The 14148-nt window shown below is 32.8% G+C and overlaps 1 protein-coding gene across 12 annotated transcripts in view; it reads left to right on the top strand.

The window, feature by feature from the left end:
- The window catches only part of LOC149774226 (uncharacterized), a 91976-nt gene extending 80150 nt beyond the window's left edge, over window positions 1-11826 (top strand). For 10 of the 12 annotated variants that reach the window (XM_089945666.1, XM_089945663.1, XM_089945661.1 and 7 more), the window contains exons 8-10: window positions 4489-4605; window positions 7289-7338; window positions 10443-11826. In XM_089945666.1, the coding sequence (XP_089801792.1) occupies window positions 4489-4605; window positions 7289-7314 (143 nt within the window). In that variant the 3' untranslated portion in view covers window positions 7315-7338; window positions 10443-11826. Of the gene's footprint in view, window positions 1-2815; window positions 2866-4488; window positions 4606-7288; window positions 7339-10442 lie in introns of those variants that run through there. The other 2 variants (XM_089945672.1, XM_089945674.1) reach the window with 2 other exon arrangements.
- The last annotated feature ends 2322 nt before the right edge of the window (window positions 11827-14148 follow it).

The following is a 14148-nucleotide window of genomic DNA, read 5'->3' as shown; positions in this document are numbered from 1 at the left end:
TTCTCGCTGCTATTTTTTCAGCCTGCGCTGCAGTTTGTTCTAATACCGGAAAAATACCCTTTTTCCTCTTCTCATCTTCCTCCGCAATATCTCCCCATATAGTTTTTTCAACAGCCGCTGCAGCTTTCTTAGTAGCTGCAGTGACGGGTTTAAATAGTTTTTTAGTGTCTTCTTCGTACTCAACTTTTGATTCTTGCTGCGCTTGCAGATTTTTTCTAAATGAGTCTCTGACAGGAAGAAATTTTTTAATTGTTTCTAATCGTTCTCGTGCTGTTCTTGCAGTATGAGATTCTGGATGTATCATTTTATTATAACATAATAATTTAATTAATATCAGCAGAAGAGGAGCAGCAGAGAGGGTACCTACCAACGTTGGTCGTCAAAAAAATAAACAAGAAATAAATAAACACGTAGAGTACTTTATTTTTTCAGCTACTATTTCGAACTGAGGTTTTATTAGTACAATCGGTCATTACAGAAATAAAACATCTCAAGGAAAGCTCATTTGTAAAATCTTGACCTTTCTACGAGATGATTTATTTGTTTGTTTTATTTGTTTTGTCGGAATTCTATGGTCTGTTCACCCTCTCTGCTGCTGCCTGTGAATATTAGTTGTTGGATGCACGTCTGTAGTGCTAGCTACAAACGACATTGTTGATGTTCCCAATTGCATATATGATAACAAAAGTGATTCTGCAGCCAAACAGCCATCCAGAAGGTCAATGTTGAAAACTCGACTTGACTAGTAGCACCTCCAAATCGCATCATTGGCGTTGTTCTTACAAAATAAGGTGATAGTGTTTAGCTCAAAACATAACCTTACAGACATCTATAAAAACCAAATATGTGACTGAGTGGAATTGCACACTAAAACCACAATGATTCACTAATAAGTTGTGATGGACGCTGTGCAGATCCAAAGTTAAAAGTTAGGTTGGGGCCATGGATTAACAGGGGTGTGATCAGCAAGGTTTCGCTCAAAATAAGCACGACCAGCAACAGCTGTTGTATATGGTCTGTTATTAGTGCATCCTTGACAACATCATTGCTGGACCATCTGTTCTCATTAAATCATCACTGTATCTGGTGATGCAATGTCCCACTGGTAAAAATCATTTGTCATCTGAAACGTTCTCAGGATAACCTAAAACTGATCTTATTGATGATCTTGCAATGACAACTGCATACATCTAAGATTCTTTTGCAATGGCAGTACCGGGTGAGGGCTCAGTGGCACATATAAATTTTTTAGAGTCTGTGTCGGTCACCAGCGTGATTTCTTCATTTAATTTCTTCATAAATCGATTTCGTGTCATACATGGCAGCAGGATGTTCAATATTACTCTAGGCTGCGCCATTGTCTGCTGAAAACATAAATGTTTTATTCACTGGCAGACCATGAAATGGTTGTGATAGGATATTGAGCCAACTGTAATACAGTCACAGTGATTGTAGTGCAATGTCAAGTGTAACATGTGCAGACAAAAAGTCACACTGATTGTTGGTTTAGTTGATGAGATTGAGATGATCAAGGTTACGTTCTCTTTTCTGTTTACAATAGTCTGTTGCATCACAGCATTTATTTCGTGTAGCACACGCACCATCTCACTAGTTTCAGAACTCAAGTTCTCCAACATTGTCTTTTTCTTTGACTTCAGCCACCATCTCTGGCAAGTGTGTAATAACTTCTGCAGTTGCTTGTGTTGTTTGTTTCATAACCTAGGTGCACGTAGCTGTCTTATGAACTGGACCCACTTCTGTTCCAGTTTGTGCTGCTACTTGTTCGGCTGTTGAACTTGTGGCCTTTTTAATATCTTAGGCACATTCAGAAATTTTTGTTGTGGGTTTAATCAGCGACATGAATGTTTGTTCAAAGCCTGCCATGAGGTCTTCTTGTGCAGTCCGTAGTGACTGTAACATATCTTTTTGAAGCCTGTACAACACGCAGTAACATTACGAAACAATTCCTGGTTTTCACGAGCAGCTTTGCAAGGTCACTTCTCATACTCTTCTCTGACATCACTGGCAGCCATTTTATTGATTGTTTTTTATTGTAAAATTGATATGTCCAGACCCACTTGATAATTGTGCCTGCAAGTTTCATTCAGACAAAAAGTGATTAAACTATACAGAACCTTTGTGATCCACACAAGAATTTCACAAAATTCATCCTATGTGTGGTCAGCGACACAACAAGTCCAATGAATATTTCCAAGACCGCAAACATCAGTGCTACCAAATATCATCAAAATGTTTCAGTTGTCACATTTAGGAACATATTCATATCGTTGAGTCAAATAGCTCCTATCTGTGTTTTTGTGCCGTGTCATGAAAATATTTGTGTGGGATTGACTTGTTCTCAAGCATCACATCATTGTACAGTGCAAGATTCTTTTCGTTTGCATTCAAGTCATTATTGGTAGGTAATTCATCAATGGTGGAAAATAAATCAACGCTTTCTTAAAGTCTCATAACACAACTGGTCATCAGCCGATGGCACAATCACATACAACTGAAACCACTTCAACCAGCGTAAAATCATATTCAACAACTGTTGAGTTTTTTCATGATCCAGAAGGACCATTGATTACTTCTCCCCACTTATAAAGACATTTTTTGTCCGAAACTTAGATTCGAACCTGTGATCTTGTGTTTGAGAGCTTGGCACATTTATTATCATTGATATTGCTTGTGTTGAGAGTATAATTGATCACCACATGTATAGCATTAAGAAAGTATTTGAAAAACTTGATGGGCCAATCTCTTTACGAGCTAATAGTGAAAAATAAGTTTTGACAACATTTTTCTTTATAAGTGGTGAGACTACCAAGCCTGGCTGGTGAATATGAAAATCCTCGTGTAATGGTAAGTAGAGATAGTAATTGTAAGCTGACTGGATATTTCCAGCACGCTGATTAGAAATATTAAATTTCTACTCAGTATTAGCAAAAGATGTTCTGACCCATTTCAGATTAAATCAAAATATCTTATCTCCCTCTGAATTTAAATACACGTAAATATATCAACCGTTTTGATATAATCTGTCTCATTTGTATTCACACAGCAAGCTTTGTATAGCCTAGGCAAGTATCAATCCATGCAGTACTGGTTGCCTGACACTGATGTATGAAGATACTGTAAACAGACTAAAAAAATGTGTTTATGCATTTTGATCATCCATTGCTGTACATAGAATGAATGGTGTTAATCTGGCTGTTTTTTCCCACTTTTGCCTTTTTTGGTTGTGGTATACGTAACAAGCCACTGTTCCTATGACTGGTTACTTTCGCGGATTATTAATGCTAATCAGCTATAGGTTGCACATAGCATGCAGCACGCTTATCAAGTCATGGGGGTAGAGGCTTTGAGGTATGTCAGGGCCCAAAAGGATAAATGGGGCAAAATCACCATAATGACACTACTCAAGATAATGTTTTGGAATGATTCAAATAATTCCTCTAGCATTATATCTAAACACAGCTGCAATCTCTAATAATGGATTCTGACAGACAGTTATAAAACAACAATGAATTATTTGTTTGCCAAGTCCATATATACACATTCTATCTTCACCTAGATATGAGCCATTCTAACGGAACATTCTCTGGTCATAAACAAGCTATAGATAACCTACAATCATGGGCAAACGCTAGCTATGTAAAGCATGATATTTATGAATGACTATTATATTTAAGTACAACATTCAGTCATGGAAAAAAGTTAGCAAACAGTATACAGTATATATATATATATATATATATATATATATATATATATATATATATATATATATATATATATATATATATATATATATATATATATATATATCTATATATATATATAGAGAGAGAGAGAGAGCTTTCTGTATGCATGTCTAAATTAATCCAAAACTTGCTACTTTAAAGCTACAGCTGGATATTGTTTTGTACAACCAATGATGTGATGTTTTCAAACATTATATTGGTAGGTGATAACAATCAGAAAAATGTTTTACTTATTGTTTTGAATATATTTTTATATCATTGGACATTGAAAATGTTATGCTGAAATGACAGAAAAAATCTGTTCTTATTTGTTGAATAACTAGAAGCAGACAGATTTATAATGTCTAAATTCACACAGGATTATCTTTTGCTTTATTAATTAATCTTTTGTGGTTTGCATTTTATATAGTCTACTCGCAGATCAGTGATTGTTCACTTTGATTTTGGAGCCTGTTGGCTGTATATGTGTTCGTTGGAATGAAATATTGTATAGCTTTCCAACTTCAGAGAATAAATGATCTGTGCAGTACAAATGAAGGCACAAAACACCAAGAGAGAAGAGGTTCTCACTTAAATTTCAAAACTTGATTCTGTCCAAAATAAGACCCTTTCTTTGCTTGTAAGGTCTAGCAAAAGGTGTCTTTGTGTTTACTCTTCCTTAGATGATAAGACTTTGTATGTATATTTTATTATGTTTCTAGGATATAACTTCCTCTTTCAGATCAACGATGGTTCAGACATAACCTGACTGAAGCAATTCCAGTCAACGTTAACATAAATTCTGATATTTTCCGTGGCATTTTGGATTATGACATAGAAATGCAGGCTTTAAGACAAGGTGAATGCTTCTGGAAGTAGGGTTGAAAAAGATTAAATATACGTTTCTGATTATTGCATCCCAAAGATATTTTCAATCCCCCCAATCCTTTGTTATTTTACAAGGAAACATATGATGCATATTTTTTTAACATTTAAGATAAGGCAGATATTTTATAGCATCAATTTTGACCAAATTAATTTAGATGTAGATCTATTTTCTTTTTGGACCAGCCTTTTGGACAAGAAACAACAAATCTAATAATGGATCTGGAAGATCAATATTTTATGTGTTTCATTAAATGTTTGCTTGACAAAACACTAAGTTTCTTTTACTACCTGAAACTTATAAGTTAAGTGCCTTGTCACTTAAAATAATATGCTTCTTTTGAAATGAACTGCAAAACAAATATAATTTGAAACTAAATGATTTGCTAAAGCAATTATATGTCTCAAGATGTAAATGTAAATGTTTTCTCGAAGAGATGAGGTAGACATCTATTTATACTCCTCCCAGCAGTTACAAGAAACCCTATACATTCATTCCTTCATTGCAACCTAAATTATGCATTTTGATACTGCTAAACTGGAATGGAACAAGAACTCAACTAAGAGCATTTGTTCTTTTAGAAACAGTTGCTAATATAGTCTGTTTTCATTTCTGGGTGGGGGCCCCGAGTGGTCTAAAGCGCTCTCCGTTACGCATCACTGCCATCTCACCTCTGTCTGCGTGGGTTCAAGTCCCGGATTCAGCCAATGTGGGTATGTGAGAAAGCTTGCCAGTAGCTTCTCGTGGGTCGGTGGTTCTTTCCGGGGTTTTCTCGGGTTCTTCCTCCACCATTAATACTGGCTGCCATGTATAGCCTATTGTGTGCTGAAAAATGGAGTTAAACCCTACAACAACAACAACAACAACAACAACATTCTGGGTGTCGTACTTTTCATGGATAGTAGTTTGAACATAATGTTGGCTTCACTGTTTGATAATTACCAAATATTTGTCACCAAATAGAACAAACTCGTTATTTTACAAATGTTGACTAAAGACTTCTACACTAGCTGTTAAGAGGCCTTATGATTGCTATATCTCATCTGATCCACAGTAGCTTAATAAAAGTAATGTTGGAAAATTCATACACCAGGAGAAATTGGTTACTTTAAATTTACGTTTGCTAACCCTCAAAGATGAAAAAACCCGGTTAATGAGTCTACATAAAACATTGCCACATAAATTGAGCTAAATGCAGAAACTTGCTGTAAAACGGTGTTAGAGAAAGTGGGGTACATCTAACAACTTAGCAAAACCCATGATGAATAATTCCCTCCAAGAATTATATACCAATCATGTTTCATGACTATATATAGAACAGGTTCAGATTAATTAACCTACATGGAAAAGCATAGCGTACTCATTTGAGCATGAAAAGTAGGTCACTGTGAGTGAGTGGTATTCACCCATCAAGTTTTATACTGCATATACAAGAGTTTGGAAGAACGGGAGCTAAAAGCAAAAGGTGTATTTTGACATCTATGCCAATTATGATGCCAATGCAGTCAGCCAAGTAATCCATATTTCTTATCTACGCTTCTCAGACAAGACAGTACAAATATGAAATGCTTATAAAGTACATTTGATATCTCAGTCATAAGTAATTCTTCTCAAAGAAAAAAATATATCATCAAGATGAAATCAGTTTTTATTGTATAAATGTCATTTCTTTCCTTAGCAGAGTCAAACTGAGGAAGCCTGAGATAGTGGCAGATATACAAATCATCGGTTGAAGGAAATATAAAAATAAAATATCACGAAAGGCTTTTTATTAGTTTTAAAGCATATATAACACAGTCTAGTACAAAAACGTTTAACAATAATCATTCGGATAGAAAGTATTTTGTTTCAAATGTTCACATCTCCAGGTGACCTCCACCCACCATCTGCTGTGTATAGTGCCTGTCATACATGGAACAATTATTCTCAAACACAATCGGTTATTGCATCGTGAATGCACTCCTGTTTAAAAGTAACGAAAATGTCTTCATGTATTTATATTGCCTGCAGGTGCTAAACAACTTCTACATGGGAACACACTGTCAACTTCTTAACTCATGTAAAGTGAACTGAAAAGTAGCAGAAAAGTCCACAAGACAAACAACAATAATAGGCTAATCTTCAGACATGTAGCTAGTTTAGAAACACATGTAGTGCATGATCATGCCGACACAGTTGCAGAAGGGTAGTGTTTTTTCTCCACACTACAAAGACACCATTTCAGTTATACCCAAATAGTGAATAAGGTTTCAAGATCATCTTTTATTTGATCAAAGTAGAACTTGGCAGCATGTCTATTGCAAACAGAACAGTGGTTATACTAGTTTAAAAGTTGATACCACAAACGATATATGCTATTCCCAGAACATTCCAAATTTTAATTGCATTATTCCGACACACTAATAATCCAGAAACGGTTTTTATAAGCCTTGCTTTTACACTACTTTTTACATTTGAAAAGGCAGGCATACGCACATGATAAATATCGTCATTTATTTGTCTTAAATATTCACCCATCGCTGCTAACGTAATGATTTGCATTTATTCATGTTTCATATTCACTACTGAAATAACTTGGCTATTTAATTTAGGATGATACACAATAAGTATAATTAATAATTTCTATAATATATTATTGTCTATTTTTGAGGAATAGTGGATACAGACATATTGGACGGATAGCTGATTCAGAAGATGTTATATAAGGTTTGCATATTTACTATCATACTTACTAATAATGTGTCAACAATACGATGCATATAGAAGATTTTGGCACGAAGAAAGTTATTTCTTTAGGTAAACGCCTAGGTCTTTTGCTTTTTTTATTTTCTTCACTAATGCAGCTTCTCGTGCAAGGTCATCTTTATCAGTTTTACATATATGTAGTATTTCTTTCCGTATCTCTTATTCATTTAAATATAGTCTGTGTACGTTTCGATATCAGCTAAATTTTTCATAGCCTCTCTCATCATTTTCTGATGGTCGTTGAATTCATTTTCAGTTGCAAGCATTATTCCCAAATTTGTATGCTCTTAACTTCTCAATGGCCCGAAAAGGAAAACTAATATTTATAATGTAGAAAAACTGACAGAGAAACAAATAAATGGAGGTAGTCGGCATTCTTAAAAATCAAGAAATATGTTTGCTTCAGACAATGATGCTTATTATTTAAACAGATTCCGAACTATGTTTTTATTCCTAGCATATAGTACATATATTTCTTAAGCAACTTCATATTAACCTGAATGTGGTGGGTCAGCTATCAGTATTTTGAACATCCATTTCTATGCAAGGAAGAAAAGGTGAGATAGACTACATGATGTGTACAATCAAACATTCGCAAAGCGTCATAGGTAAAATTGATTCTAAAATACAATGATGCCATTTTTATTGTTTTTGTCATCACAGGCTGGCATAATTGGTGATTTTAAAACTTACAGCCAATTGATTGTTTCCTATTAATAAGAATATTAATCTATTAAATCATTCAAACACACATAAAGTATTATAGTTTGATCAAGAGCATAGACGTAAAACCAAGCTGACATCATATTGCATCGAGTGCAAGCAAGAGTACAAATAGTTGACACCCACTAACGATTTTAGAAAGAAATGCAAGCATGTAAAAAGGATAGAATTGAAGGATCAGTTCATTAGGAATAATAAAGTGGGATTCGGTATATTTGCCTGTCATTGAATCAACAGAAATCAACTTATGATAGCTATTGAGGCTTAGTTGACATTTTCGCTTTGATATCATAATAGACTGAAAGTGAATTTCAGATCATTCACAACTTTGTGTAAAGACCATGTTCGGTCAAATTTGTTTTGTAAGCAACCAATATGAATTCATACAGAGTCAAATCAGTATTATAATGAAGTTTGCAGACCTAGGTCTAACTCTTATTAAGCAAAAAGGTATATTAGTCTGGATTTATTGAATGGAGAAGGCTGGATCAACCTTTCTTTAATTGTGGTGTTATGTATATCTATATTTATGAACCTCTTGGTTCATGAATATTTCTATATTATGTGTAAATTTTGCTTATGACTGTAAATTGTAGTGATTATCTAAAAACAATAATCTCAGCCAATTTTGTGCACAGATATGGATTCTATGTTAAGATACTGCAGTGCCTGCAAATTACATTGGATCTATAAACAGATATTTTAAAGTTTCTAATAATAAACCCTGTTTACAAGTTTGGGGTAATTTCTCAATTGATGGTAGGGTCAGGTAGGTGCTTAGAAGAAAAAAGTTATTTTCCATTGCATGGGTTAGGTCACGTGAATAGTTATTGTAAAACATTAGATTGAGTTGTATCATCTGTCACGTGGGGTACATTGCAATATATGGTCGTAATGTACTTTTAAAGGTGTTTATAAGGAGAAAAATTAAAATCAGTTTAAAGATGTATTTAGATATTATTTGAGCGGAAACATTTGTTGGATTGTTCTCTAAACTACAAAGTGCTCATTGGACTAAAATATTATTCTGGGACTATTATGAATTATTCAAAGGAGTTTCTGGACAATGCCATTTTGATAGATCAGGACTGTTGGCAGACCAGTACATTCAAGGATCTGAAATTCATTCAGAAGATTTGATAATTTTGAACTTTAATAAAACTTTTGGATTATTTTGATTTCAGTTCATAATGCTGTAAGTTCCTCTTATATTCTCAATTTATAGCTTTTACAATTGTTTGTTCAGTTTAACAAAACTGTTTAGTTTTTCTTCTTTCTGTTACTTAGTTTATGATCATAGAATCGTAGCAATATACAGTGAAACCCTGTTCCACTGGTATGTTTTATCATGATAATTTACCAATTCATTATGTTTGTTGCCAGACAATGCCTATTTTCCTTTCTCTCCCATACAAACCCACACAAATGTATGCAAAAATAAAACACATACAGGTGAAAACACACACAGAGGTACAAACAGGCCAGATGATAGGTCTGGGCCTTAGCAAATGTATTTATCTCCTCGATTGTCTTGGTTGATGCATATTATTTCTTTTATTTTAAAATTTAAAATTTTCAACCTTTTTTTCTATATTTGAGACTTGTCTTTAACCCCTATTAAGACAAACATCAGCTAGACAATTGAAGATATTAGCAGGAAAGGTATCGATACATATGCATATTTCAATAAACAAGAATTACATAATTGTGAAGAAGAAAAAAGAAAGAATATATATATATATATATATATATATATATATATATATATATATATATATATATATATATATATATATATATATATATATATATATATATATACATACATAATCACTGAATGACTTTTAAGACTATCGAGGGAGGAATGATCTGTTGTTAGTTATTGTAGTTATTGGATATTTCTGCTTAATTGGTCATATCACAGCTCAAAAAAGTTAACATGAATTATCATTGTTAAGTTTGGTGATCCTATCGAGAAAGCGTCATAAGATGTGAAGTATGTAATAAATTTAAAAAAATAATAATTGTTTGTGATAATAATTCGGAGAGTTGAATTCATGTGAAAATTTTAATGAATCGTGTCTGTCTTGGATTTGTAATTCTTTTCTTTTGTCTGAAAATAGTATGATAGTTATTAATTATTCTAAAAACTGTTTCAAGTCCATCATCTTCACTTAATGCTTATCATTCTAATCTCATACAATATTATGTAACGTTACTTTCTCTGTTCTAAAATCATGTGCTTCTAGATGCTGAGACAGTCCAATTCAGGGCTTGACACAAAATATATCAAATCCTTTGAAGGTCTTGACCACTTAATCACAAGATATTTATTTTTTCAGGCACCGTGGAATGGTTTGAGCACTGGAACTGGTAATCAAGCTGTAAATAAGAAGCAGCTGAGGAAGTATTGAGTTACATTTTCCTTTCTGGTATTTCATTATCTTAATCAGAAGAACAATTTCACATAGAACTGCAGAAGTACAATCATAACTGTGTACATCATCATTGAGGAAATTATAGCATCAACATGGATTTCATTTTCCAGCTCTGGACAGCTTCAGTTTCAAAACATTGATATCAGTCTGTCAGAGTGTGTTTATTATAGATCTCAGTGCATTAATGTGAGTATTTTTCTCCTTTATGCAGTAAAGTTAATGTTTTTTATAGAAGTTTATAATTTATAATTCTTTGATGAAATTTGTTAGATGGCCTTTCTGACTGTTTCATCCTTTTGTCTCTCTATACTAAAGAATTGTCAGTACATGTAAGTTTACCGTAATCTGAAAGTAAGTGTGTGTTTATGTGTGTAAGTGTGTGTGTGATTTGGATTTTTAATGTAGCTTTAACAATTTTTCAGTCATATAGCTATCATGTATTTAGTGTGAGACTTTATAGTGATGTCTAGCATTGGGGCATCATGCTGCATACATGGAGGATCATGTCGCACACAGTCACATTATCCTGACACAAGGTCAACCAGTCCTAGCACTAACCTCTTAATGCTGAGTGTCCAGCGAGGCAGCTGTTGTACCATTTTTATAAGTCTTTGATAATTATGAAAGACATATTTGACATATTAACATTGTTATCAGAGAATGATCTATTTGTTATATAGGGTGGAGTTACAGAGTTTTCAAAGAAGATAAAAAAAAAGTCTTTAGCGATTAGAAGGAAATGTTACCCAACCTTTTTAAATTTGATTTTTGTCTACCATTGTATCATCTCGGAGCTGGTTATACATACACACTTGATCATTGAGATTATAATCATTGTTTGTGTTAATAAACTCATCTCTAACTCTTGGATGTTTTGTATATGTAACAATTCAAATTGCTATCTTGATTAATGTTCTTGTCACAACAAGTTATAATAAAGTCTTCCTCTTATTTTGAGACAAAATCTCTTTTGTCCCTATATAAAGTAAGATCCTTCGTATCTGAAGCATATATATATGAATCAAACTACTGTAGTTCATGTTATTTTTCATACATGAAAAAATAACTATTAATTTCATTGTACAAAAATTATATGTAAAATAAATAATTATCATTTGGTGGTACTGACCGTGTATGAAAAATAAAGGGATCGTTCCTGAACAAGTTCTACGGAACACATGCTACTCGACAAACTAATAGTACAAACTTACAAAGTAAACATATATTTTTTGTCTCATTCTGTTCTCAACTCAAGAATCTATGTACAATAAAAATAAAAGTACTCAAAGATTTTTGTTGTTATTAGTGAACGAGAGAGAGAGAGAGAGAGAGGATTATGTCTCGGTGTGCAATCTCGTCTGCATTTAGTGCATATGTAACTGTTATGTTGCATAATGTTGGCAAAATTATTAAGAGGGTTTGAACATGTATTAGTTATGGGTATTATTTTTTGGTAAATTGTACACAACGATATGAGACCACATTGTCAAGAAATTAAGTGCAACTTGTATTTTTACATTGACAATGATCTCATTATCAAGTTGCAATAATAAAGAAAAAACTTGAAATCACGTTTTAGTTAATGCGCACGAGCGAGCATGCATGTGTGTGTGTGTGTGAGAGAGAGAGAGAGATGAAACAAAATTTTTTCAGTGTATAAGACCGTATTTATTCAGGGTGGTTTCTATTTGTAGCGTTTGCAAAAAGAAAAAAGTGTTACCTGATGAATGTGATAATCCTCATGTATTACAACCCTACTATATTCCATTATCAATAAACATCACTAAATCAACAATTCATTCTTGTTTTAATTACGATGTACATTGTCACAACAACCACATGGCTATGCAGTGTTATTTACATTGTAATTAAACATGCTTAGCGCTTTGGGTTATTCCAGTTGAAACCAGATTGAGTGCAACAATTGACAGAAGAGGCCAAATCAGCAAGGTTGCCAGTAGGGAAATGAGGCTTTCGTTAGGGAAATGAAAATTTGTCAATGTGCTATTGAAGCTGGTGTGCATACAGCAGATGTTATAAGGACAAGCGATCAAATGCATTACTTGTTATTCAAACTCGCCAATAACGATAATATTGGGGTATATATCGTAGAATAGATAGTATGTATATATATATATATATATATATATATATATATATATATATATATATATATAATCAATTTAATGTAGTCCGTGACTTTCATATTTATGATTGAAAATGACTAGGTTTTTATATTTTATATGTGTATGACTAATGAAACAATAAGACTAGTTGACCAATGGTCTGTGGTCTTCACTTTAGCATGTACTGAGATGTAATTTCTGTTGGATAAGGAAACATCAAAGGTTTTCAGAACTCATTTTAAAATGCATGTGATGTTTTGTTACTGTGATGGACTTGATAAGGATAACTAATTAACGATAATATTTAAAGGTATGGTCTGTGATGTCCTTTGTCCATTTGTTAATAAACACCAGTAGATATTGTAATGACAGAGAGCTTATGCACATGGGCGTCCGCATGATTTTTTGCAGGGGGGGGGGGGTTGTCAGTAAGTCATGGCCAGAAGAGTTAGTATAGTAAACCGTCTGAAACTAAAGCTAATATTTACTAAGCATTTTAAACAGAATTTTTGTGACATTTTCAGCTTCATTTGCATGATTGTCAATATATATATATATATATATATATATATATATATATATATATATATATATATATATATATATATATATATATATATATATATATCAGTTGCATGACTCAACTTGTCGGAATATATATATATATATATATATATATTTGCATTATCATTTCGGAAGGGGGAGGTTACGTGACCCCCTTGGCTTATGCTGCGGGCATCCATGCTTATGCATTTTATTTTCTCGCCAACAATTATTTATTAATTTACGTGAAATCAAAATGTCAATATGCTTTTTTTCAAACGTAAATCTTCTTAGTAGAAATTTTATGTCCGATAATTTAATGGATTTTTTCAAAAAATAGAAAGTGATATGTACGAAAAATTATGATACATTTAAATAATAAAATTTTGATAACTGGATTGTGTACGAAAAATTAAAGGGTAAGAAAGAAAAGATGAATAATGGTAACACTTGTTCATATCTATTTACATTCGAATTTTAAAATCAAGATACCATTAACATATTTTGTCTTTTCAAAAATTTATATTAAAAATTATAATTTAAGTAATATATACACCCCTTGTGTTACTTTGCCCATGGCCGATTGAATAGTTAAACTCCTACTGAGATCTAAATATATTTTTGTTCAAATGGGCTTAAGTGCTTTTTTTGCAAATGGGAAATGGTGAACTGATTTGTCGTAAGAGCTTAAATATATATCTTTTCAGATAAAAAATATCAAAGCGCTCTGCAAATGTTGGATAGAATCTTAATTTTATCTGTCATGTTAATAAAATTCATTTACATTTTCATTTTGAGATGTCACATTTGATATCAATGCATGAACCATCCGTCCTATTGTATTCATATTTGGTCGATTTTCAAATACAGACATAGACAAAACCCTCAGTCAAAGAAAAAACCTAGCCTAGCGAAATAGTATTCATTCCACTTGCTTCAGG

The sequence above is a fragment of the Sinohyriopsis cumingii genome, unplaced genomic scaffold (genome assembly GCF_028554795.1).
Source record: "Sinohyriopsis cumingii isolate HCF-2022 unplaced genomic scaffold, ASM2855479v2 utg000379l, whole genome shotgun sequence".
Lineage (NCBI taxonomy): Eukaryota > Metazoa > Mollusca > Bivalvia > Unionida > Unionidae > Sinohyriopsis > Sinohyriopsis cumingii.
This window is presented reverse-complemented; position numbering and strand designations above follow the sequence as displayed.